Source organism: Lynx canadensis, chromosome C1, assembly GCF_007474595.2.
Source record: "Lynx canadensis isolate LIC74 chromosome C1, mLynCan4.pri.v2, whole genome shotgun sequence".
Classification (NCBI taxonomy): domain Eukaryota; kingdom Metazoa; phylum Chordata; class Mammalia; order Carnivora; family Felidae; genus Lynx; species Lynx canadensis.
In genome coordinates this window covers 214475039-214496614 of record NC_044310.1, presented here as the reverse complement: position 1 = coordinate 214496614, position 21576 = coordinate 214475039, and the positions used below count along the sequence as shown (strand labels likewise).

Below are 21576 nucleotides of genomic sequence, written 5' to 3'. Positions count from 1 at the left end.
CAGGACAGCCCAGAAATAGATGCTCACAGATTGGAAAGTGTGACATGTGACAACAGCAGCTTCTCCAGCTGGGGGGCGAGGAGGGACCAGTCAGTGGCCGGCCTAAGACAGCAGGTCACCCAAAGGGAAGGACGCTCGCAGTCCTCTACCGCACACGCCACAGACACAAGTCAGCCCGGGGGGGGGGGGGGGGGGCTACAGATGCGACACAAAAGGCAGAACTTGAAGTTTCAGCAGACAATACAGGAGAACTGCCTTATGACCTTGGGACTGGGTGGCAGTGGAAGAGGGGATGGATTTCTTAAATAGGATTGAAAAAACACTAAACACAAACTGTAAGACTGCTAAAGCCAACTACATTCCAACTGAGAACTTCTGTTCATCAAAGACACCTTACAAAGAAAGGGAAGGGTGAAGTCACACGCTGGGAGAAGATACGCGCGACACTGCCAACAGCCAGAATATTCTAAGAACCCCTGCAAAATGGTAACGAAGAAAAAGAAGCTGCCAAACGGTAAACTGACAGAAGGCATGAACCAGGGTTAAGTCCAATGGAGACTGAGAGATGCTGAAGGGCAGCGGGCTGGACAGAAAGGAGCCCTGAGGGTGACATCCCAATACCCTGCTGAAAGCCTGGGTTCACACGTGCAGTTTTGCCACGTGCGTTTATGCTGCACTGACGTTTACATACATGTTCTTTAGTATGTAGAAAGAAAGGGGAAAACAAAGTCAATAAAAGGACAGAGGTAAAACCTCAGGCAGAGCTCTGCTGGTGCCATCAGCGTCTCGCGCACTGTAAGCATAAGAACTTCCACACGTTCCTTGCTGGCCAGCCTGCCTGAGAGGACAGGGCTAGGGGCTGCAGGCAGGCCAGGAAATAAGGAGGGTGGGGAACGAGGCGGGGGAGGATAAAGAAAAGAAGAGTGACTGGGGCGCCTGGGTGGCTCAGTCGGTTAAGCGGCCGACTTCGGCTCAGGTCATGATCTCGAGGTCCGTGAGTTTGAGCCCCGCGTCGGGCTCTGTGCTGACAGCTCAGAGCCTGTTTCAGATTCTGTGTCTCCCTCTCTCTGACCCTCCCCCATTCATGCTCTGTCTCTCTCTGTCTCAAAAAAAAAATAAACATTAAAAAAATTTAAAAAAAGAAAAGAAGAGTGAAAAATCTAGCCAAATGTTTCACATCAGCCATCGATTTGTCCTTAAGCCTTTTGGGTCCTTCAGCAAAAACCTACATAAACCTGATTACACTAAGTCCACGCCATCCAAATTCACAAAGTTAAAAAAAAAAAAAAAAAGTGGGGCTATTACCATATAAAGTTAATAAACAAAAGAACTATTAAAATGTTTCTGTGAGGGGCGCCTGGGTGGCTTAGCCGGTTAAGCGTCTGACTTGACTTCAGCTCAGGTCATGATCTCAAGGTTCGTGTGTTTCAGCCCTGTGTCAGGCTTTGTGCTAACAGTAAGGAGCCTACTTGGGATTCTCACTCTCCTTCTCTCTCTGCCTCTCTCTAAATAAATAAATAAACTTAAATTTTTTTAAATAAATAAAATGTTTGTGAAAAAAAAAGGTTAGTAAAAGTTATTACCGTAAATTTGCATATCACTTGAAATTCTCTGGAGCACTTTTGTATCTATTAGCTTTCTTAACAGAACAAATACATGCTAATATCCCAACTGATAAGACAACTGGCCACTGACAGACTGAGGAACTTCTCCACAATTAAATAGCTAATAACAGACCACAAAGAAACAATCAGGCCTCCTTACTCTTACATTGAACCTTCTATGGTTTATAGTATCTGAATACCATAAACAGTATGGTTTGTTCACAAACCCAAAGACCTAGAGGTTATTTTAAATGCTTACTGAGTGAGTACCCACCATACCTACTACGTTCATGCAAGACATTTTTACCTTTTAACCTTCACATCAACTTCAGAGGTATGTAATAATACTCCCATTTTACAGATTAGGGGACTGAGGGTCTGAAGAATTACGGAGGTCATTCAAGGCCACATAACTAGTAGACAGAAGACCTGTAATTCAAATCTAGGGCCTAGATAGTAGGCAAAAAATATTTGTTGGCAGAATGAAACATAAAAGTCTACTGATAGCTCTGATTTAAAACAAAGTAAGCAAAGGTAAATTCCTTCATCAATTCAAGACACCACCCACAAATCCATCCCAGTTCATCCAGATTTGGAACTACCTGCAACTTACCTACAACTCCCCTCCCTACTCACTACCACCCGGTCTTATCACATCCTATCAGAAACTGAGGAAGTGTGCACACCTCAGGCCACAACTGATTATACACATTAAGTGTCTCCACGGCACCAGCAACCAGCAGGAGAGAGAGGGTACCTGCTGGGTACACATGGGTACCTGCTGTGCTGGAGAATTCCTCCCAACTCTGCACAGCCAGAACCCATATCTGAAGCCAACAATCTGACACAAAGGTGCCCCACATGAGTTTTCTAAAGACCCCAAAACCGCTAACTCGTGAAAAAAGGACAGCCTTGTTTTCTACCAATCAAGAGAACCCAACTTCCTCTTTGCCACTAACTACCCTGGTTTTCCTCCTTCGATGCACTGCCTGCAAGATGAAAAGCAACCGCGTCCCCACGCCCCCGTCACTTGAGAGTTAGGGAGATGTCCCATTCCTGTCCCACTAATATGAGGAAGGGCCAAAGCAGAAAAGCCAAAAAGTGGCCGGCCCCAAAGCATAATGCCCAAATCCCTCCAAAGAGCCGCTCCTCAATCTGCCCTTCCCTTGGTGTCCACACCCACACCCCCTAAATCTGAGAGCTCTTCTATCACTGCGGGATGGCCCCCCCAACTCCCTGCCCTCTCAGCTAATGCAGTCTCAGTTCTGAGCGGGCTAGTTGTACCGAGTGTGACCAACATCACAACGCTGAGCACACTTCCCCAGCCCCAGCCACAGGATTCAGTCTTGGTCAGACAGACCTACATGAACATCCTGCGGGGGGCTGCGAACTGCTTCACTGATGTGTGAGAACACGTATGGCTTCAGCTCCCCCCTTCCCCCTCCCTCTTGTCTTGAATGCGGACACCGCGTGTAGAGCTGTGGCAGCGATGCTGAGACCCCGAGGTGGGAGCCAGCTGGTGAGGCAGAAAAGCACAAACGACGTAGGTCGTAAGGCATCATCGATCTGCCAGATGCACTCCTGTCTAGTCAAGGTGGGTTGGCTGAGTTAGCTCCTGCTCCGTCACCATCAGTGGCTGTTCTACTACCAAACACTGGTGTCCCTAGGTTTCCGAGGCCCCGCACCCTAAATGTGATTCACATCCAACCAGCCTCTTCATCAGCCCCTCACTTTCTAACTTGCTCCCACCCCTCGGTATTTCCTCTTAACAGCACCATCAAAGCTGACAGAAGCACGAGGCGTATGCCACTCGTTCCACCTCCACTCCCCGCCCCTAACTGGTTACCCAGTACCGACTCCACTTGTTAAAGTCACTCAGGACTCCGCTCTATCTTCAGGCCCTCTGCCATAGCTTAGTTTGGACCCCCACCTCGGGCTTCAATTACTGTCTGTCTCTGTGTCTCTCAGGGATGACCCAGGCCACCAGGGTCAGAACCCCCGGAACACTCACGAAACCCACTGTTCCTAAATCCCCGGAATGTGAAGACAAGAGCCCCGGGCGGTGCCTGAGCACACCGTAGTGGGGGGAGTCCCTGCCTTCCGCTACCACCGTGCACCCTCCGGCCTGCTGCCAGCCCTCTGCTGCCTCTCAGGTCCACCACCAGCAGCATCACCTAGCAAGTTCTGAAACGCTGCCGGCCGCTCCCCAGCAGGGGACCAGGTAGCCACAGAGTGCAAAAGCTCCCCTGAGGATTCGGATAAGCACCCTGCCCTAACCAAAGCGTCCCTGGCCCACTCGCAAACATCCCCTTGTTTTCCTGTGTCTTGAGGGAAGCCAACTGTGGCCCTTCAAGGCTCTTTTCAATCCCTCCCACCCACCCCAGAGCCTACTGCCTCAGCCCCAGAACCATCCGACCCAAACACACCGGCTCCTTTGTAGCCACCTACTTTTGGATAGATCCTTCCTCTGCTTGGAATCTTCCTGCGGATAGAAAACTCCTGCGCCTGAGACCCAGGTCAAATGCCACCACCCCAGGAGCCTTTCCAACCCCCAGGCAGAGCCGGCTGTCATGTGTCTTGCGAGTCTATGACCCTCCATCATGTGGCTGACTCCCTGACCAGACCAAGGGCGTCCCAAGCACTGAGGCTGTATTAGCGATCTGAATCATCCCCGTGCCCACGCACAGCACATTCCGAGGAAACTTTCTGTAAAATATCATAAAGGGCTAAATCCCCAATCTACAACAGCTTCTAAAATTTGTGAATAAACTAACAATCTGATAGAAAAATGGGCAAAAAAACATGAACAGCCATTTCATTCATAAATAAATAAATAAATAAATAAATAAATAAATAAATAAATAAATAAATAAATAAAGAGGGGTGCCCGGGTGCCTCAGTCGACTTTGGCTCAGGTCATGATCTCACGGTCTGTGAGTTCGAGCCCCATGTAGGTCTCTGTGCTGACAGCTCAGAGCCCGGAGCCTGCTTCGGATCCTCTGTCTCCCTCTGTCTCTGCCCCTCCCCTGCTCGTGCCCTCTCTCTCTCAAAAATAAACATTAAAAAAAATTTTTAATGAAACAAATAAGTAAAAATGGCCCTTAAAACACATGAAAATTTGCTCAATCTACCTTTAAAAAAAAAAAAGAAAGAAAGAAAACTAGGGGCACCTGGGTGGCTCAGTCAATTGAGCATCTGGCTCTTGATTTTGGCTCTGGTCGTGATCCCAGGGTCATGGGATTAAGCCCCAAGTCGGGCTCAGTGCTGAGTTAGTTTCTCTCTCTCTCTCTCTCTCTCTCTCTCTCTCTCTCTCTCTCTCTCTCTCTCCCCCCCCCCGTCCCCCCTCACTCTCTCTCTCTAAAATAAAATTTAAAAAAAAAGAAAACTAAACTAAAATACATTCTCACCGTCAGACTGACAGAAAAAACAAACAGGCACTGTGGGCAAGGCTATGGGGAAACCAGTACTCTCAGCACCGCTGATCCAACTGGGCATGAGGTGAGCCCTGAGCACAGAGACCTGCCAAAACCTAGCAAACCCACACCACCACCCTTTTACCCTGCACACCCACTCCAGGAAACCTAGCCCACAGATACTATGGCAAAGAGCATAAAATGAAGTTCGTACAGGGCTATTTGCTGCAAAATATCATGGCAAAAGACTGAAAATAATGCAAGTCCTTGAATAAGCTATGGTACACTAAAAAAAAAAAAAAATACTATACAATTGTAGAAGGAATGAGGGAGAGTTGTATACAGCTATGGATTCTATGAAGTAAAAAAAAGAAAGGTGTAGAACATATAGGGGGCATGCTACCTTTGTGTAAAAAGGATATCTGTGTGTGTGTGTGTGTGTGTGTGTGTGCGCGCGCGTGTGCAGAGATAAAACTTAAAGGCAAGTATGTGCATACAGTATCTTTAAATTTTCAAACAACAGTGGAAGAATTAACCAAAATAATAAAACAATAAAAATGGTTAGGTGGTTACCTCTGGGCAGGGGAGGGACAGACCAGACAAGACGGGGAAGGAAGTGAGCCAGCCCTCTGGAAGGTACGTGATTGTATAAGGACACAGAAGGGGCAGCTGCCGCCGGACGCAGCACCCCGGACAGCTCTCATGGCCCCCGTCTAAGAGCTTCCACAGATGACCCCACTTTGTCTACACAACCCGCCCAAGAGAGACACTGCACCCACTCCCATTTGCCACAAACCAGGCAAGAAGAGAAAGACAGGGTCGGTATCTGTGCAGGGCCTACTCCATACCAGGACAGGAACTTAGTTATCAGAACCTCATTCAATCCTCACCGCACTGAACACTTACTACCCCATCTCACTTATGAAGACACTGAGGTCCATCCAGAGAGGACCTATGTCCACAGAGAAGGGACAGACATGGGGTTCAAACCCATGTCTGTCTGATTTCAACTCTCCACATTTCAATATCAAGTGAAAAGATTAAAAAGCATGCCTGAGGTAAGGTTTTCTTTTGTTCGTTTGCCTTTACAAGTAAGACTAAAACTACAGCCATAAACTGCTCCTCCCACTTCTTGGGGTGAGCGCGTGGACAAACGTGCATGTCGAGGCACAACCACCCCCCTGCACACCACGTGGGCAACCCCAACCACCAACAGCAGGAGCGACTTCCAAATACACACACGCTGTGGTTCAGTCAAGGCACCAAAGGCTCGCCTGGCTTCTGTGAGCCTCCAGAGGAAAACCCGTCTCCCCACGGACCTGTGGAATGAACGCACTCTGTGTTTCAACAAATATTTATTGAACACTTAAGTGCGAGTACGGCTGGGAATATGATGATGAAAGAGACAAGACCCTTGACCTTTAAGGAAACTGTGCAGTGAGAGAGGGATACTTTTACAAAGTAAAAAGTACGAGAGGAATTTGCTTTAAATACTCAGAAGAAAGTGGGGCTCGGGGGTGGGGACAGACGAAATATGAAAGACACAACACTGACGACTGTTTACACCCAGTGACTGATTAAAACCCCTCTCCTTACTTTTGTGTATGTTTGGAAATTTCCATTAGAGGTACAGACAGGGTGCTTTGGAAACTCAGACATGAATGAAACACACCAGAGGCTTGAATGCAAGGCCCGGAGCCGCTACCACCGGGGCTAAAGGCAGCCACCCCCCACACCCCAGTTCCTGACCTGCCGATCCCACCTCAGGGGTGCTGCACAGAGCAGGAAATCCCTGAGAGAAAGGCTCACACACGCTGCAAAGCGCCACACAAACATAAAGCAGTGTCATAACCATCACTACTCAAATGCCCCTTCCCTGGGTTCCACAGCCCCTCTGTCTCATTTTCAGACATAAGGTAGAAGTAAAGTCTCGTGTTAAGCAGCCAACTCGGTCGACATGCTTACGGGAAGTGCTTTTTCTTCACTTGAGAACATTCAGCCCAGCCATGCTAACACCTGCCACTGACATCCTGCAATAACATCCTTCGTGTTTTCAGTGCATGAATAAAACAGAAAAGTGGGGTTATGTAATACACAAATTATTTAATGACCTGCTTTTCCAAATATATTGTGACCAGATCTGTTTTTGTGTTTGTTGCTCTGTATCCTATTTCTGGTTCATCTTTTCAAATGTTTAAGGATACTGAAATAACTAGGAACAAATCTAAGAAACTGACAGCATTTCATACATGAAATAATTTTAATGTCAGGCTAAAATATATCTTCTTTAAAAACATATCTTGGGGTGCCTGGGTGGCTCAGTCGGTTGTGCATCCGACTTCGGCTCAGGTCATAATCTCACAGTTTGTGAGTGTGAACCCTACGTTGGGCTCTGTGCTGTCAGCACAGAGCCTGCTTTGGATCCTCTGTCTCCCTCTCTCCCTGCCACTCCCCTGCACACACATGTGCACGCACACGTGCACTCACTCGTGCTCTCTCAAATATTCTTAAAAATATAATAAACAAATAAAATATATCTTATTTAGGGGCATCTGCGTGGCTTAGTCAGTTGAACATCTGACTCTTGATTTTGGCTTGGGTCGTGATCCCAGGGTCGTGGGATCGAGCCCCATGTCAGGCTCTGCATTGAGCATGGAGTCTGCTTGGGACCCTCTCTTTCTCTCCCCCTGCCCTTCTACCTTACTCTCACTCTCTCTAAAATAAAAAATTTTTAGAAAAGCTTGGGTGGCTCAGTCTTAAGCATCCAACTTCGGCTCAGATCTCACAGTTCATGAGTCCAAACCCCATATCGGGCTCTGCGCTGACAGTGCAGAGCCTGCTTGGGATTCTCTTTCCCTGCTCCTCTCTGACTCACTCTTTCTTTCTCTCTCAAAATAAATAAGTAAACTTTACAAAAATTAAAAAATTAAAAATTAAATTTTTTTAATCTTATTTATATCAAGACCTTTAGTTCTCTGTTTAGGTAAGTTTAGCATTATTTTCAACACAGGAGTTAAAAGTTTAAACAAAGGGGAGGTGCCTGGGTGGCTCAGTCGGTTAAGCATCTGACTCCTGATTTTGGCTCAGGTCATGATCCCTGAGTTGTGGGATTGAGCCCCATCAAGTTCTACACTGAGCATGGAGCCTGCTTAAAATTCTCTCTCATTCTCTCTCTCTCTCTCTCTCTCTCTCTCTCTCTGTCTCTCTCTGTCTGTCTCTCTCTGTCTCTCTCTCTCTCCACCTCTCCCCCACTCGTGTGCTCTCTCTAAAATAGAAAAAAAAATGTAAGTTTAAACAAAGGGGGACATCACTAAGATACTGCATATAATGTACACATTTATTAGGATACTCTGGAGTTTAAATCCTATGTTTTTGCAAGTCATGCCCTTCTGTATTATCTGGCTCCTTAAACTTCATCTGTTTTGATCCTGAGAGTTGGAACTGTTTCAGCTGTGTTTCAGGACATTCCAGAGAAGAGACTAAGGACAGACTCTTCTCCATCTTCTGCTACCAGCACACAGCATCCTACACCATCCATGTCAGGAATTCTCAATTGAAGGACAGCCCTGTTTCTGTTTCCTTTAGTATAAAATCATGCTCATTTTAGGAAATTCAGAAAAGTAGAAATAGAATCCAAATTGCACCACCCCTGGTATCAGGGCACAATCCATGGCATTAGTTTGGAAACTTTCTTCATCTTACTTCCCATGCACGGTGTTTTGCACAAAGCTGAATGGCCTTCTGTACACAATGCCTCTCTGTTTCCCCAGCATCACAAAGTACTGTCCACATTACTGCCTTCCTCAATCACCTGAATGGCTGCTGTACGCACAAGAGCAGCAACTCGCTCTGCCACTTCCCAGTTCTGTGGCCTGGACACTCGGCCACCTCATGGCAACCTTCTCACACTCCTGAAGATGAAGTAAGACCACCTATGCATGGTGCGGAGTGCCAGCACACAACAGCTGTCAGCCGTGGTCATTAACTCAGTGAGTTGTTAAACTGGAGTGTCTTCTGGGCTTACAATTTTTATGTTTAATGCTGCAATAAACACAACATCCTCTGTGCTTTTTCATATTTAAGATTCTCTCCTTGGGACAGGATCCTACCATGGAAATTACTGAGTCAAGAGTAGGGACTTTCTTGGAGTATTTCAAACATGTCACCAATTGCTTCCCCAAATGGTTGCACCACATGTGCTGCTGGAGGGTGAAGAAGCTACAGGGTTTCTATAAACAGCAAAATTCCAGCTCATACACAACACTGGCTGGATATAAAAATACACTTAGACAATTATGACTAGTCGACAGTAAAAAAAATACACTTAGATAATTAGACTCATAACTCAGTATTGACAAACCTGGGTTTTTTACTTGCCCTCTTAAACTAAATGAAAACACAGAGAAAAGAGATAACAATTTCTGACTTCCTTTTCGCTCAGCTTCTGAGTACTAGTCCCTCTTTATCAAAGAGTTTAAATACAAAGGCTACCAAGTGGAATTAGACTTAACGAGATGAGTATTTCAAATTTTCCCAAACCATATAAAGAATGAGTCTGCACTCCCAAACTTGAAATATAGAAGAGTTCTAGGATAATAAAAAGTCAGAAATACAGATATTTCCTTTCAAACCCTTCAAATACGTAAATGTCTCATAACCATCCATAAGACTGATTCTATCACGCATCCCTCTATGAACTCCACTGAGACCAACCCAAAATGTCCAAGAATACCAACCAATTCTGAGAAGTTCATAGCTGATTTTAAGTATTACAGCGTATGTAGCTTGAGAGGCCAAATCCAGATGGAAAAAAGTGGTCCTCTTCAACAAACAGTGCTGGAATATCTGCATGGGAAAGGGTGAAACTGGACCTTTTCCTTCCACCACATACAAAAATTAACTCAAAATGGATCAAAGACTAAATAAAAAGATAAAACAGTCTTAGAAGAAAACACTAAAGTACATCTTCGTGACCCTGGATTTCTCAAATATGACACGAAAAGCACAAACAAGAGACGGAAAGCATAAGGCGGACTTCATCAAAATTTGTAATCCTTTTGTGCTTCAAAGGACACTATCAAGACAGTGAAAAGAGAACCCACAGAAGGGGAGAAAATATTTGCAAATCACTGATTTGATAAGGGTCCAATATTTAGAATATATAAAGATTTACAACTCAACAGAAAGATAGCCCAACTTAAAAATGGGCAAAGGACTGAAATAGACATTTCTCCAAAGATATACAAATGGCCAAGAAGCACATGAAAAAACACTCAACAACAAAAAGAAAGACAGACAGACAGACAGACATGCCCAACATCGTTAGTCACTAAGGAAATGCAAATCAATACCAGGAGATACCACTTTGCACGCATCAGGATGGCCCATTTAAAAAAAAAAAGTGCTGGCAAATGTGGAGAAACTGGAATGCTTCTCTATTGCTGTTGTGTTGTTGGAAATGTAAGATGAACAGTTTAGATGTTCTTCAAGAAGGTAAACACAGAATTACCCAGCAATTCTTCTCCCTGGATAAACACTCAAAAGAACTGAAAACAGGTATTCAAACAATAACTTGTCCATAGCAGCTCTATTCATAACAGCCAAACAGAAGTGATTCAAACATACATCAACATATGAATGGATAAACAAAATGTGGCATATCCATACAATAACATACTATTAGGCCATAAAAAGGAACGAAGTCCTGATACATGCTACAACATGGATGAACCTTGAAAACACTATGCTAATGGAAAAATGCCAGACACAAAAGGCCACGTTATATGATTCCATTTATACAAAATATCCAGAACAGGCAAACCCATGGAGACAGAAAGTGGACGAGTGGCTGGGGAAGAGGAGGGAATGGGGAGTGACTGCTCAATGGGGAAGGGGTTTCCTTGGAGGGGAAAAAGTTGTGGAACTAAATAGTGGTGCTGGCTGCACAACACTGCTAATGTACCTAATGCCACTGAATTGTATACATTTAAAATGGTCAAACGGTAAATAAAAAGAATCAGAGTATCCCTCTTCCATCTTGGCGCAAGGGACAAAGCACTGCTCATCTTGGAGCATGGGGTGTACCTCACCACGGTGGGGCCAGAGAAGCCGGCTCAGGAAAACCACCACTGCCCAGACACCATCACCTTCAGATGAGGAAGAGCAGAGCCAGCCAGAAGTGGGTGACAGGTGACCCAAGGCACCTCACTGCTCAGACCGAGGCCGCAGGGATGGCCCGGCCAGAGCAGCAGGCACAGCGCTGGACCTGTGGCCAATATCAGGCGGGACTCACATTCCCTCTGGCAGCCAAGCACACAGCTAATGGCAGCTCAAACCCGTAGACTGGCAAACACATCCTAGGACTGATAAATCAAAACAAAAAAGCGGAGGTAAGAGGCTGAAGCTACACTATAATGCACATGAATAAATCTAAATGAATTTATTACAGAAACCGGAAGACCATTTTAGAAACTATGCGCTTCTTGTTGTAAGATTACAGGAAGACACTGACTCTATTAAAAAATTAAAGTTTTTTCAAGGACAGGGTGCACCAGAATGAGAACATGATGAAATTAAAGTACAACAAGCTGCGATACAGGCCATGATTAGAAAAGGAAGCAAAAACAATCACTCCAGCAGAATTAAAACCCACATGTGAAGGGCTAAAGGGAAAAATGTACACTGCAGAAAATGTCACTGGTCATGAACAAGACAAAATTGAGACACAGAATGCTGTAGCCTACAGTGGAGAGAAGAAAAGACAGGGGAAAGCTCTCCAACAGATTGATAAAGGGACAGATCAGCCTACAATAAGAACCATCCAAAAGAACACAAAATAAGCAGAGATGCAAAAATCTGAAGTACAAACCCAAAAAAGAAAAGCAAAGACCTGCCAGGCTGATGTGCCGAAATTCCAGGCACAGGAGGGAGGAGGGCAGCCTCCCTCACTCAGCCCAGACTGGACACGGTGCCCCACAACCCCACCTCGGGGCTCCGGCCCAAAGATGAAACAACAGATTGCAACACAGCAAGCAAATGTTCAAAGGCCAAAGAGCCAGCTTGAAGGGGCTCTCCTGGGGAAATGTAGACAATTTGAGCATCAAAAGGAATGACTGTGACTGATTGTAAAACACTGAACAAAAATAGTGAATCCATAGGGAGAGAGAGAGAGAGAGAAAAGAAAACATCTGCCTTCTGTTGGGAATGACTCTTCTACCGAATCCTTACTTTGAAAATTGGTAATTAAACAGAATCTAGCAATTACCCTGCCTTTTTTTTTTTTTTTTTCAGGAGAAACTGTAGTCCTTCCCCAGTTGAAGTGGGTAAATTTTACAGAATACCAACAGATACACATGGAAGAAATGACAGAAAGGGGCAGGCGGGGCGGCGGGGAGGGGAACTCTCCATTTTGCAAACTCTTAATGTAGCTGATTCAGGCAAGTATTATGTATGAATGCTCAAGAAAGCAGCCGAGCAGATTGTTAAAGAAAAGGATATTTGCACGGTGCCCAGGAAGCACCACACAGGTTACCTCCTAACTGCCAAGAGGGAAATCTACATTTTCAGCAGGAAGATCTAGCATCTCCACATAAAGCAAATGATGACACAGCAGAGGGGACAGCCTAACAGGACACTGAGAATCCCAGATTTAGGAGATTTGCCCAAAACATCAACCTGAACGTATTCGAGTCTTCAAACCTCTCACTTCCAGTTTACAGCAAATAAAAGGATCAAAGAAACCACAAGGAAACAATCAGACAAATCCAGACACAGATTTAACAAGACCGCTTCCCTGGTCTCTTCACAGAGTCAGTGTCATAATGGGGAGAAGAGGGAGAAGGTGGCTATGGGGAGCTGTTCTAAGCTGAGAGTCTGAAGAGGTACAACAACCAAACACAATGCATGTGGGGCGCCTGGGTGGTTCAGTTGGTTAAGCATCCAACTCTTCATTTCAGCTCAAGTCATGATCTCACAGTTCATGAGTCTGAGCCCCAAGTCAGGCTCTGTCTCTCTTCTATTTTCATAGAATATATGGTACAACCATTACAAGGGATAAGAATAAAGAGATTTTATTTTTTTAATGTTTATTTGTTTTTGAGAGACAACGAGAGCAAGTGGAGGAGGGACAGAGAGAGAGAATCCCAAGCAAGCTTTGAGTTGTCAGCACAGAGTCCAACTTGCGGCTCAAAACTCATGAACCACTACATCATGACCTGAGCTAAGTCAAGAGTCTGACGCTTAACCGACTGAGCCACCCAGGTGCCCCAAGAATAAAGAGACTTTAATAACACGAGAAATACCTGTAACATGAAAGTGGAAACTTACATATACGTTCATTCCAACTCAATTAAACACACCCAGAAACACAGTCTGGAAGGAAACACAAAAGTAACAATAATGATAGTGCAGATGGACCTCTGGGTGCTGAATTCAGGAATTTACCTTCTTCCCCTCCCCTCCCTTCCATCTTCTTCCTCACCAGCTTCTCACTTCCTTCTCAGATTGGTTCTCCTGCTCCCCCCCACCTCTGAAAGCCAGTGGCCAGAGCTAAGTGGGCCCTCCCACTGTGCCACTGTTCCCTCTCTCAGCCTCCAGGAACCACCCCCACTGTCAAGGGGCTGGGTAGGACCCAGTAGGAAGAGGTGTGGTATGGAATCTACAAGGCTTGGGTGGCACACTGGCGAGCCACCTAACTGCTCTGAGCCTACATCCCTCCGCTGTAAAGTTGGGATAGTTGAGAATAAAGAATCCAGGGTACCACTGCAGCAGGGCACAGTGAGGGCAAAATCCCAAAGCTGGTCCCCACCAGTCCTCAAGCAGACCTCCTTATGTCAGAGAAGAGCTCCAGTTATCCCACAAGCCTCCTCTTCCCCAACACCCACACCAAACCATCACCAAGTTCTCACAATGTCAAATCCAACTAAGTCTCCCTATTACCACCACCACAACCTCGGCCCAGGCTACCAGCACTCACTCGGCCAACAACAACACAGCAAGAGCAACCTTTTCAACATAGATCAGATTATGTCTCGCTCCTTCCTGAAATCTTTTATTTTTTTAAATGTTTATTTATTTATTTTTGAGAGAGAGCAAGCAGGGGAGGGGCAGAGAAAGAGAATCCCAAGCAGGCTCTGCACTGTCAGCACAAAGCCCAACACGGGGCTCGAACCCATGAACTGTGAGATCATGACCTGAGCCAAAATCAAGAGTCAGACACTTAACCAACTGAGCCACCCAGGCGGCCCTAAATCTTTTTTTTTTAATGTTCATTTATTTACTTTTGAGGGGGGAGGCGAGGCAGAGAGAGAAAGAGAGAATCTCAAGCAGGCTTTGCACCATCAGCACAGAACCCAGTATAGGGCTCAAACTCACAAACTGTGAGACCATGACCTGAATCAAAACCAAGAGTCAGGGGCGCCTGGGTGGCGCAGTCGGTTAAGCGTCCGACTTCAGCCAGGTCACGATCTCGCAGTCCGGGAGTTCGAGCCCCAGGTCAGGCTCTGGGCTGATGGCTCAGAGCCTGGAGCCTGTTTCCGATTCTGTGTCTCCCTCTCTCTCTGCCCCTCCCCCGTTCATGCTCTGTCTCTCTCTGTCCCAAAAAAAATAAATAAACGTTGAAAAAAAACAAAAAAACAAAACAAAACAAAAAAAACAAGAGTCAGATGCCAACTTTTAGCTGACTGAGCCACCCAGGCACCCGTTTTTTGTTTTTGTTTTTGTTTTGAGAGAGAGAGCACAAGTGAGCGAGGCACAGAGAGAGAATCTCAGGAGGGGCAGAGGGAGGAGGGGAGACAGAGACAGAAGCAGGGCTCACCGGAAGAAGGGCTCATGGGGCGCAAGCTCACACCGTGTGGGGCTGGAGCTTACTAACCATGAAATAACGACCTGAGCCAAAGTCAGATGTTTAACGACTGAGCCAGCCAGGTGCCCCTGTCTTTTTTTTAAAGTAGGCTTCACGCCCAGCATGGAGCCCAAAAGGGGGCCTGAACTCAGGACCCTGAGCTCAAGACCTGAGCTGAGATCAAGAGTCAGACGCTGGGGCACCTGGGTGGCTCAGTCAGTTAAGCCTCCAATTGTGGCTCAGGTCATGATCTCACAGTCCATGAGTTCGAGCCCCATGTCAGCCTCTGTGCTGACAGCTCAGAGCCTGCAGCCCATTTCAGATTCTGTGTCTCCCTTTCTCTCTGCTCCTCCCCCACTCACATTCTGTCTCTCTCAAAAATAAACATTAAAAAAAAGAAAAGAAAAGAAAGAAATAGAACACTACCAGCACTCCGGAAGCTCCCTCTCTCATGGGCCATCCAATCACTACCCATATCTTCCCACTGTGCAAACTTCTCTGGTAATCATTTCTTTGCATGCAAACTTAAAGACACAGGCAGGCAAGACTAAACACCTTAGTATCCTATCCATTCTGAATTTGATCTAAATGGAATCACACATAACATTCTTTAATGTCTGGCTTTTTTGGCCAGACTACATTAATGCTGTAATTAATCCTTAACTCAGCAGGTAGCAGTTCATTTTCATTGATGCATAGTATTCTCTTGAAAGAACATACCACAATTTATTCATCCATTCTACTGTTGACTGACATTTGGCTTCTTTCCACTTTTGAGCTACTACCAAAACTACGCTAGTAATATTCTTGTACGTGGTGCCTCTTGAAGTACATTAGCTTGTATAAGCTATTAGATACACACACCTACAAGTGGAATTGCTGAAATACAGGATACACATTTCTTTAAGAGACTTTAAGAGACACTGACAAAATGTCTTCTAACATGGTGTCACCAATTTAATATTCCCACCAACGGCAGGTCAGTCTCCCCTTGCTCCACATTCCTACGAACACCTGGAAAGAGACACCACAGGGAAGAGATGTGCAGGGTAAGTATGGGAGTGGGGAGGAGCAGAGCTTCCATGCCCTCTCTGGGCATGCCAGCCCCCACCCCTGCCCCACACCCAAACCCACACCCACACACTAGTATGTTCACCAGCCCAGCAACTCCTCGAATCCCCTTGTTAAAGAGTTGTTATAACTCAATCTCCAAACCCCCTCTGCTCCTAGAAGTTGGGAGTAAGGCTGAAAGTTCACATCTTGAATCACTTGTTTGGTCTTTCTGGTGACCAGCTCCCATCCTGAAGCTATCTTGGATGACTTCAGCCACGCCCTGAGGCACCTCGTTAGCGTAAGTTCAGGTAAAGCCAAATGGGGCTCATTATGAATAACAAAAGACACTCCTATCACTCCTGTTCCAAGTGAACATGAATTTTAAGGGGATGCTCTTCCCACTACAGACCCCATTACTGAACTCAGGGGAAAAAGCAGGGAGCCCCAAAGGCCAGCTCACTTCCACAGACCTTCATCCTCCCTGGTTCGCAGCCCTGTGCTACTGCACTGTCTCATCAGCTGCCTCCTGTTAGCAGAAGCTGCAGACAGCTTCTCAGTTACCTGGCCCACCATCACCAGAAGTCACTTTTTTCCCCACTCATCTCTCCCTACCACCACCCTCCCGTATCAGGTCAAATCGCCCTATTGTCTCCTCCCAAAGCACTCTGGCTGTCACCTGCTTAACGCTCATCAGTGTCATAATGCCACACTAACTGTGCGATTATCTTACCCACGTCTGTCCTGTCTTCAGACTATTAGCTCCAGGAATGTTTTTTGTTGTTGCTCAGTAAGGCACCCCAAGTGCCTAGCACACTTAACAATATTTGCTGAGTTAAAAATGAATCTGTGAAACAAGAAAAATAATGACTAGCTATGATATTCCCACTAGGATTCCATAAATTAATTTTTTAAGAAAGATTTGCATAGCTAATTGTCTGCCAGATTCACTCTTACTTGCTCTCCTGGCCGCTGGAGACGAAGAATCACTCAGCTTGAGCTGAGGGAGGAGGGGTTTGGGGAGAATGACCAAAAAGGCAGAAATAATCCTAAAAGAAACCATTTACTGAATGCTGACGATACACCAGGCACTATGCTAGCTAAGTGGACACAGACTGTCCCATTTACTTCTATGACTTATCATCATCACCTCTGTTTTAGGGTTCTGAGAACTACTATTATCCTTTCTATTTTGCAATTTTGCAGATATGGAAACTGAGGCTCAAGAACACATGTCTCACATTTACTGGTATTTTCCCTGTTTCAGATCCGGAAACCAAGTCTTAGGAGAGGAGGTTTGGAAACCTGTGATCACGTGTCTCATAAGTGGGAGAGCCAGGTGTGAATCAACTTCACTCGACACCAAAGTTTAGGCTCTTAAAGTTTAGGCTCACACGTGAGCTTTAAAAACCTTTCATACCACCATATACCCGCTAGGATGGCTACAGTCAAAAGACGTAATAACTGAGGACCTGGAGAAAACGGAACCCTCACACACTGCTGGTGGGAATGTAAAATGGCACGGCCACTTTGGAAAACAGTCTGGCAATTTCTCAAAGGTTAAGCACAGAGTTACCTTGTGACCCAGCAAATGTAGTGGTAAGTAGATACCCAAGAGAAATGAAACATACGTCCACAAAGAAACATGTACATAAATGTTCACAGCAGCCTCATTCAGATTAGCCAAAAAGTGGAAATAACCCAAATGCACACGCTCTAACATAGACGAGTTTTGGACATTTACGCTAAGCGAAAGAAGCCAGACACAAAAGGCACATACTGCATGCTTCTATGGATGTGAAATGCCCAGAATCGGCAAATCCTTACGACAGAAAGGAGATTAGCAGCTAAGGTTGACAGAGTTGAGAAGGAATAAGGAACAGATGCTAAAGGTTATGGTGTTTCTTTTGGGGGTGATAGAAACGTTCTAAAATTGACTGTGGTAATGGTTACACAACACGCATATACTAAAAACCACTGAGCTGTATACAGTTTAAGTGAGTAAACTGTATGGTATGTGAATCATATCTTTATAAAGCTATGTTTTTAAGTCTTTTACATTTTGCCTAATTTCTACTAGTTTTCATTTCACAATGGGAAAAACGCTTTGTTTAAATTTGAAATCAGGGATGTAAGCACTTTCATGCACAAAGCCAAAATGTTAACGTTTTTAAAACCTAGAAATAGATTAAACTCAGTCTTAACTGATATACTTCACAGAATCACACTGTTCTTTACTCAAATTTCAAAATAACCTATAATGAGCTGGTGAATTAATTTACCAGTGTTATTTCTTCCATTTTCTTTTTCCCACTCTTAACTATGTGGTCCTATGGAGTCGTTATTGTGCACTAGTTAGGAAATACAAACGAAGTGATGTCTTTGCTAGGGCCAGTTGGAACTTTTAAAAATATCAGACATGCATGAAATGCTAAATAAATGACCATCTCAAATCTCCCCTCATCAAGTTTTCAGTATGCTAAAGACTCCGGAAAAAGTTTTAAAAGAACCTCATTAACAACTAAAGACTGACTTGGAGTTTTGGTAAGGCTTCTCTTTTTTTTTTTTTTTTTAATTTTTTTCAACGTTTATTTATTTTTGAGAGACAGAGAGAGAGAGACAAAGCATGAGGAGGGAAGGGGCAGAGACAGAGGGAGACACAGAATCCCAAGCAGGCTCCAGGCTCTGAGCTGTCAGCACAGAGCCCGACGCGGGGCTTGAACCCACAAACCGTGAGATCAGGCTGAAGCAGCTAAGCATCTCTTGAGAGTTGACTAGAAATGACTCTCAGGCCCCACCCTAGACCTACTTGACCAGAATCTGCATTTTAACAAGATCCCCAGGGGATGCGCCTGCACATTAAAATCTGAGAAGCACTGGACTGCTATTTCAAAAACTTGAAATACATACAGCTCTGGTCCTGGGCCAGCTTGTCCTGAGGGGGGGGGGGGGGGCTGACCCCGAACACGCTGGGGTTCCCAAGCAAGAGGCGGGCGGGGTTAGACAGCAGCTGCAGCAGCGCCCTCCAAAGGCTCCAGGGCCAGATGACCTAGGGCAGTTCAGCCTCTGGCAGGTGGGAGTTGCTCCTGGGGAGTCTGAAATGCCATGCCCTCCCCTGTCCTCCAGCTTAGGGGTGACAATGGTTTCCTGTTTGTTGCCTCATCTCAGGGTTGCTTCACTGCCCACTGTTTGCATCCCCAGTCCTTCACCGCCTGGGAGACCACCCCCTACATTGAATTCCCTCTGTTTTAAATGAATGGTTTCAGCTTTCCCGTCTAGACCTAGAACGATACCCCATACCATTTTGGATCTCTCTCTTATGCACCACATAATCCCAGTGCAATTTTCTGAATGGCTTATCTGCTTAAAAAACGGGGCGGGGAGGGGGGGCGGATAGCTAGTGCACACAGAAAACCTCACACTTCCCACATTCAGGCAATCTCTAACAACCCGAAAGAAAAATTAGCCTGAAGCTATTTGTACAGCAGATGTGACTGTATTCAGCAACTCAAGTCGTCAGGGTGTATTTTTAACACTCTACCCATCACTCCTCCTCAACCACAACAGCTGGTAGGTACAGCAACTATTGTGTTGGGGAATGGGGGGGGGGGGAGGGAATGCCTCCTAAAGAACAGAATTCTGGACAAACACTGGAATCTCTGAGAGATCTAATCTTAATCACACTTGTAAATCATATGATCTACCCCACACTGGGCACATACCATGCTCCAGGACCAAACAACAGGGGAGAGCAACTCTTATCAGTATCATTTAGGGCTACTTGGAGATCTTCCTAAAAGCACATCTGACTGGTCACTCCCATGCTCTGAATAACCCTCAGTGGCTCCCTCTTGCTCAAGGCCAAAAACCCAACTCCAGGGTTGGCCCTTTAAAATCCAGCCCAATCTACCTTTCCAGCCTTTTCTTAATCCCCCTCAAATTGACCCACTCACCTTCTGACCATTCCCAGCTGTGCCTACACCTTCAGCTACAATGTGTGTCAGTATCTGTCAACTATGTGGAAAGCGCTTCCTTCCCCAATTAGCTTGGCAAACTTTTTCTCTCAAGATCATGGTAGCTGCATTCTCTGTCCCCTGAGCTTCCACAGGACTTACTATGTCATACTGTCACGTGCACAGGTTCCATCTTCTACACGGTAGGATCCAGACTCCTACTGTCCATCTTGGGATCCTGACCATGGTTCCGATCCAGATCCACATTTATTACCTGTGACACCCTGGGCCAATGCCATCGGATGGGGATGATAGGTAACACCCAACTCAGTGGGTTCTCCCTAGTACTACATGAGTTAACCCACATAGAGTGCTGTAAAGTTAACCCAAGAAAAATGCCTGGCACCTTGCCTGGTAAGCACTGAAGAATTGCTACCTTACAATTAATTGCCATTACTGCTATATCTGGAACAAAGGAGGGGTTCAATCACCTATTTGCCGAATACCTGGAACACTATACAATAAACCTGTTTGTAACATGCTAAGCCCAAAGACTACCCCACCACAAGTATCAAAGGCTGACAAAAGGTAAAGCAAGAAATGGCTCCCACGGTGAAAGTACCAGCTGAACCTAACTGGCCCCGGAGGAAAAGCGCACTGCAGCAGGGTGAGAGTCTGTGCCAGCTGGATCCGCCGGGGCTGCCCACAGACCCGGCATGCCCTCAGCCACCTGTCCAGCCACCTGCCTCAGGCAGCCGTGTTCTAACAGAGAGGGCTCACCTGTAGCAAAAACCATAAGCAGTTTTCAACGGGAACCGCAATGGGAAAACAAAGGGCGCAACTTTCCTCCCGCAGAAAGGAAATGCGTCTTTCTGCAAGCGAGTATTTGGCGTCTGGAGTTCTCCACCGAGTTAGGTGCCCAGCGGGTGCGCCGCCAGGGAAAGCCCCCCTCTCCCGGCTTTCCCGAGGGAGGGTGAGCTGGTCACAGAACGCGCATCCCTTCCCCTAGGGCACGAAGACACAAGCGAGTCAAGTCACACCCGGGTCCTGTTGAATTTCCCGGGGGACCACAGGTGAGTCCACAGAGCACCCGGCGGGAAATGACCTGGCCAGTCCTCAGAAACGCGGGGCTCGGGGAGCGTACGCTTGCGGGGCGCAGCCAGCAGCCCCCATTTCTGGGGCGCTCGCCCCCCGCCTCTAGGCCTCAGTTTCCTCCGGGTCCTCGCGGCGCGGGGCTTCCTCGCGGCCCACTGCGGCTGGCGCCCCTGGCCCCGGCGCCCCGCCCCACTCGCCCGGCCCCGCGCGGCGCCCACCTGCGCCCCCGGCCCGGGGTCCCCGCCGCCGCCTCGCCGGGAGGGCGCGCTCAGCCCCGGCGCGGGGCGGGGCGCCCGGCCCGTTACCCCGTGGGGCGCGCTCCGCCCGGACAGCGGCGCCCGGCGGGACCCCGGGCCGGGCTGGGCCGGGCCTGGGCGGCTCTCGGGCCCGGCCGCGGGCCTCACGGGGCTGCCGCGGCGTGAGGGGCGCGCGCCCGGGCCGCCGCCGCCGCGGGCTCACCTTCTGACGGATCTGGCCCGACGTGGACACCTTGCGGATGAGTTTCTGCGGGGAGCCGGGCTCCGCCTCGGGTTCGCTGTCGGACGACTCCTCGGGCGGCGGCGGCGGAGGAGGTTGCGGCGGACCCGGCGGAGGGGCGCCCGCCGCCGCCGCCATGCTGC

At 46.9% G+C, this 21576-nt stretch overlaps 1 protein-coding gene across 2 annotated transcripts in view; it reads right to left on the bottom strand.

Annotated features, from left to right (window-relative positions):
* The window catches only part of DGKD (diacylglycerol kinase delta), a 111813-nt gene extending 90237 nt beyond the window's left edge, over positions 1 to 21576 (bottom strand). For both annotated transcript variants that reach the window (XM_030323715.1, XM_030323718.1), the window contains exon 1: positions 21416 to 21576. In XM_030323715.1, coding sequence (XP_030179575.1) covers positions 21416 to 21571 — 156 coding nt within the window. In that variant the 5' untranslated portion in view covers positions 21572 to 21576. The remainder of the gene's footprint in view (positions 1 to 21415) is intronic.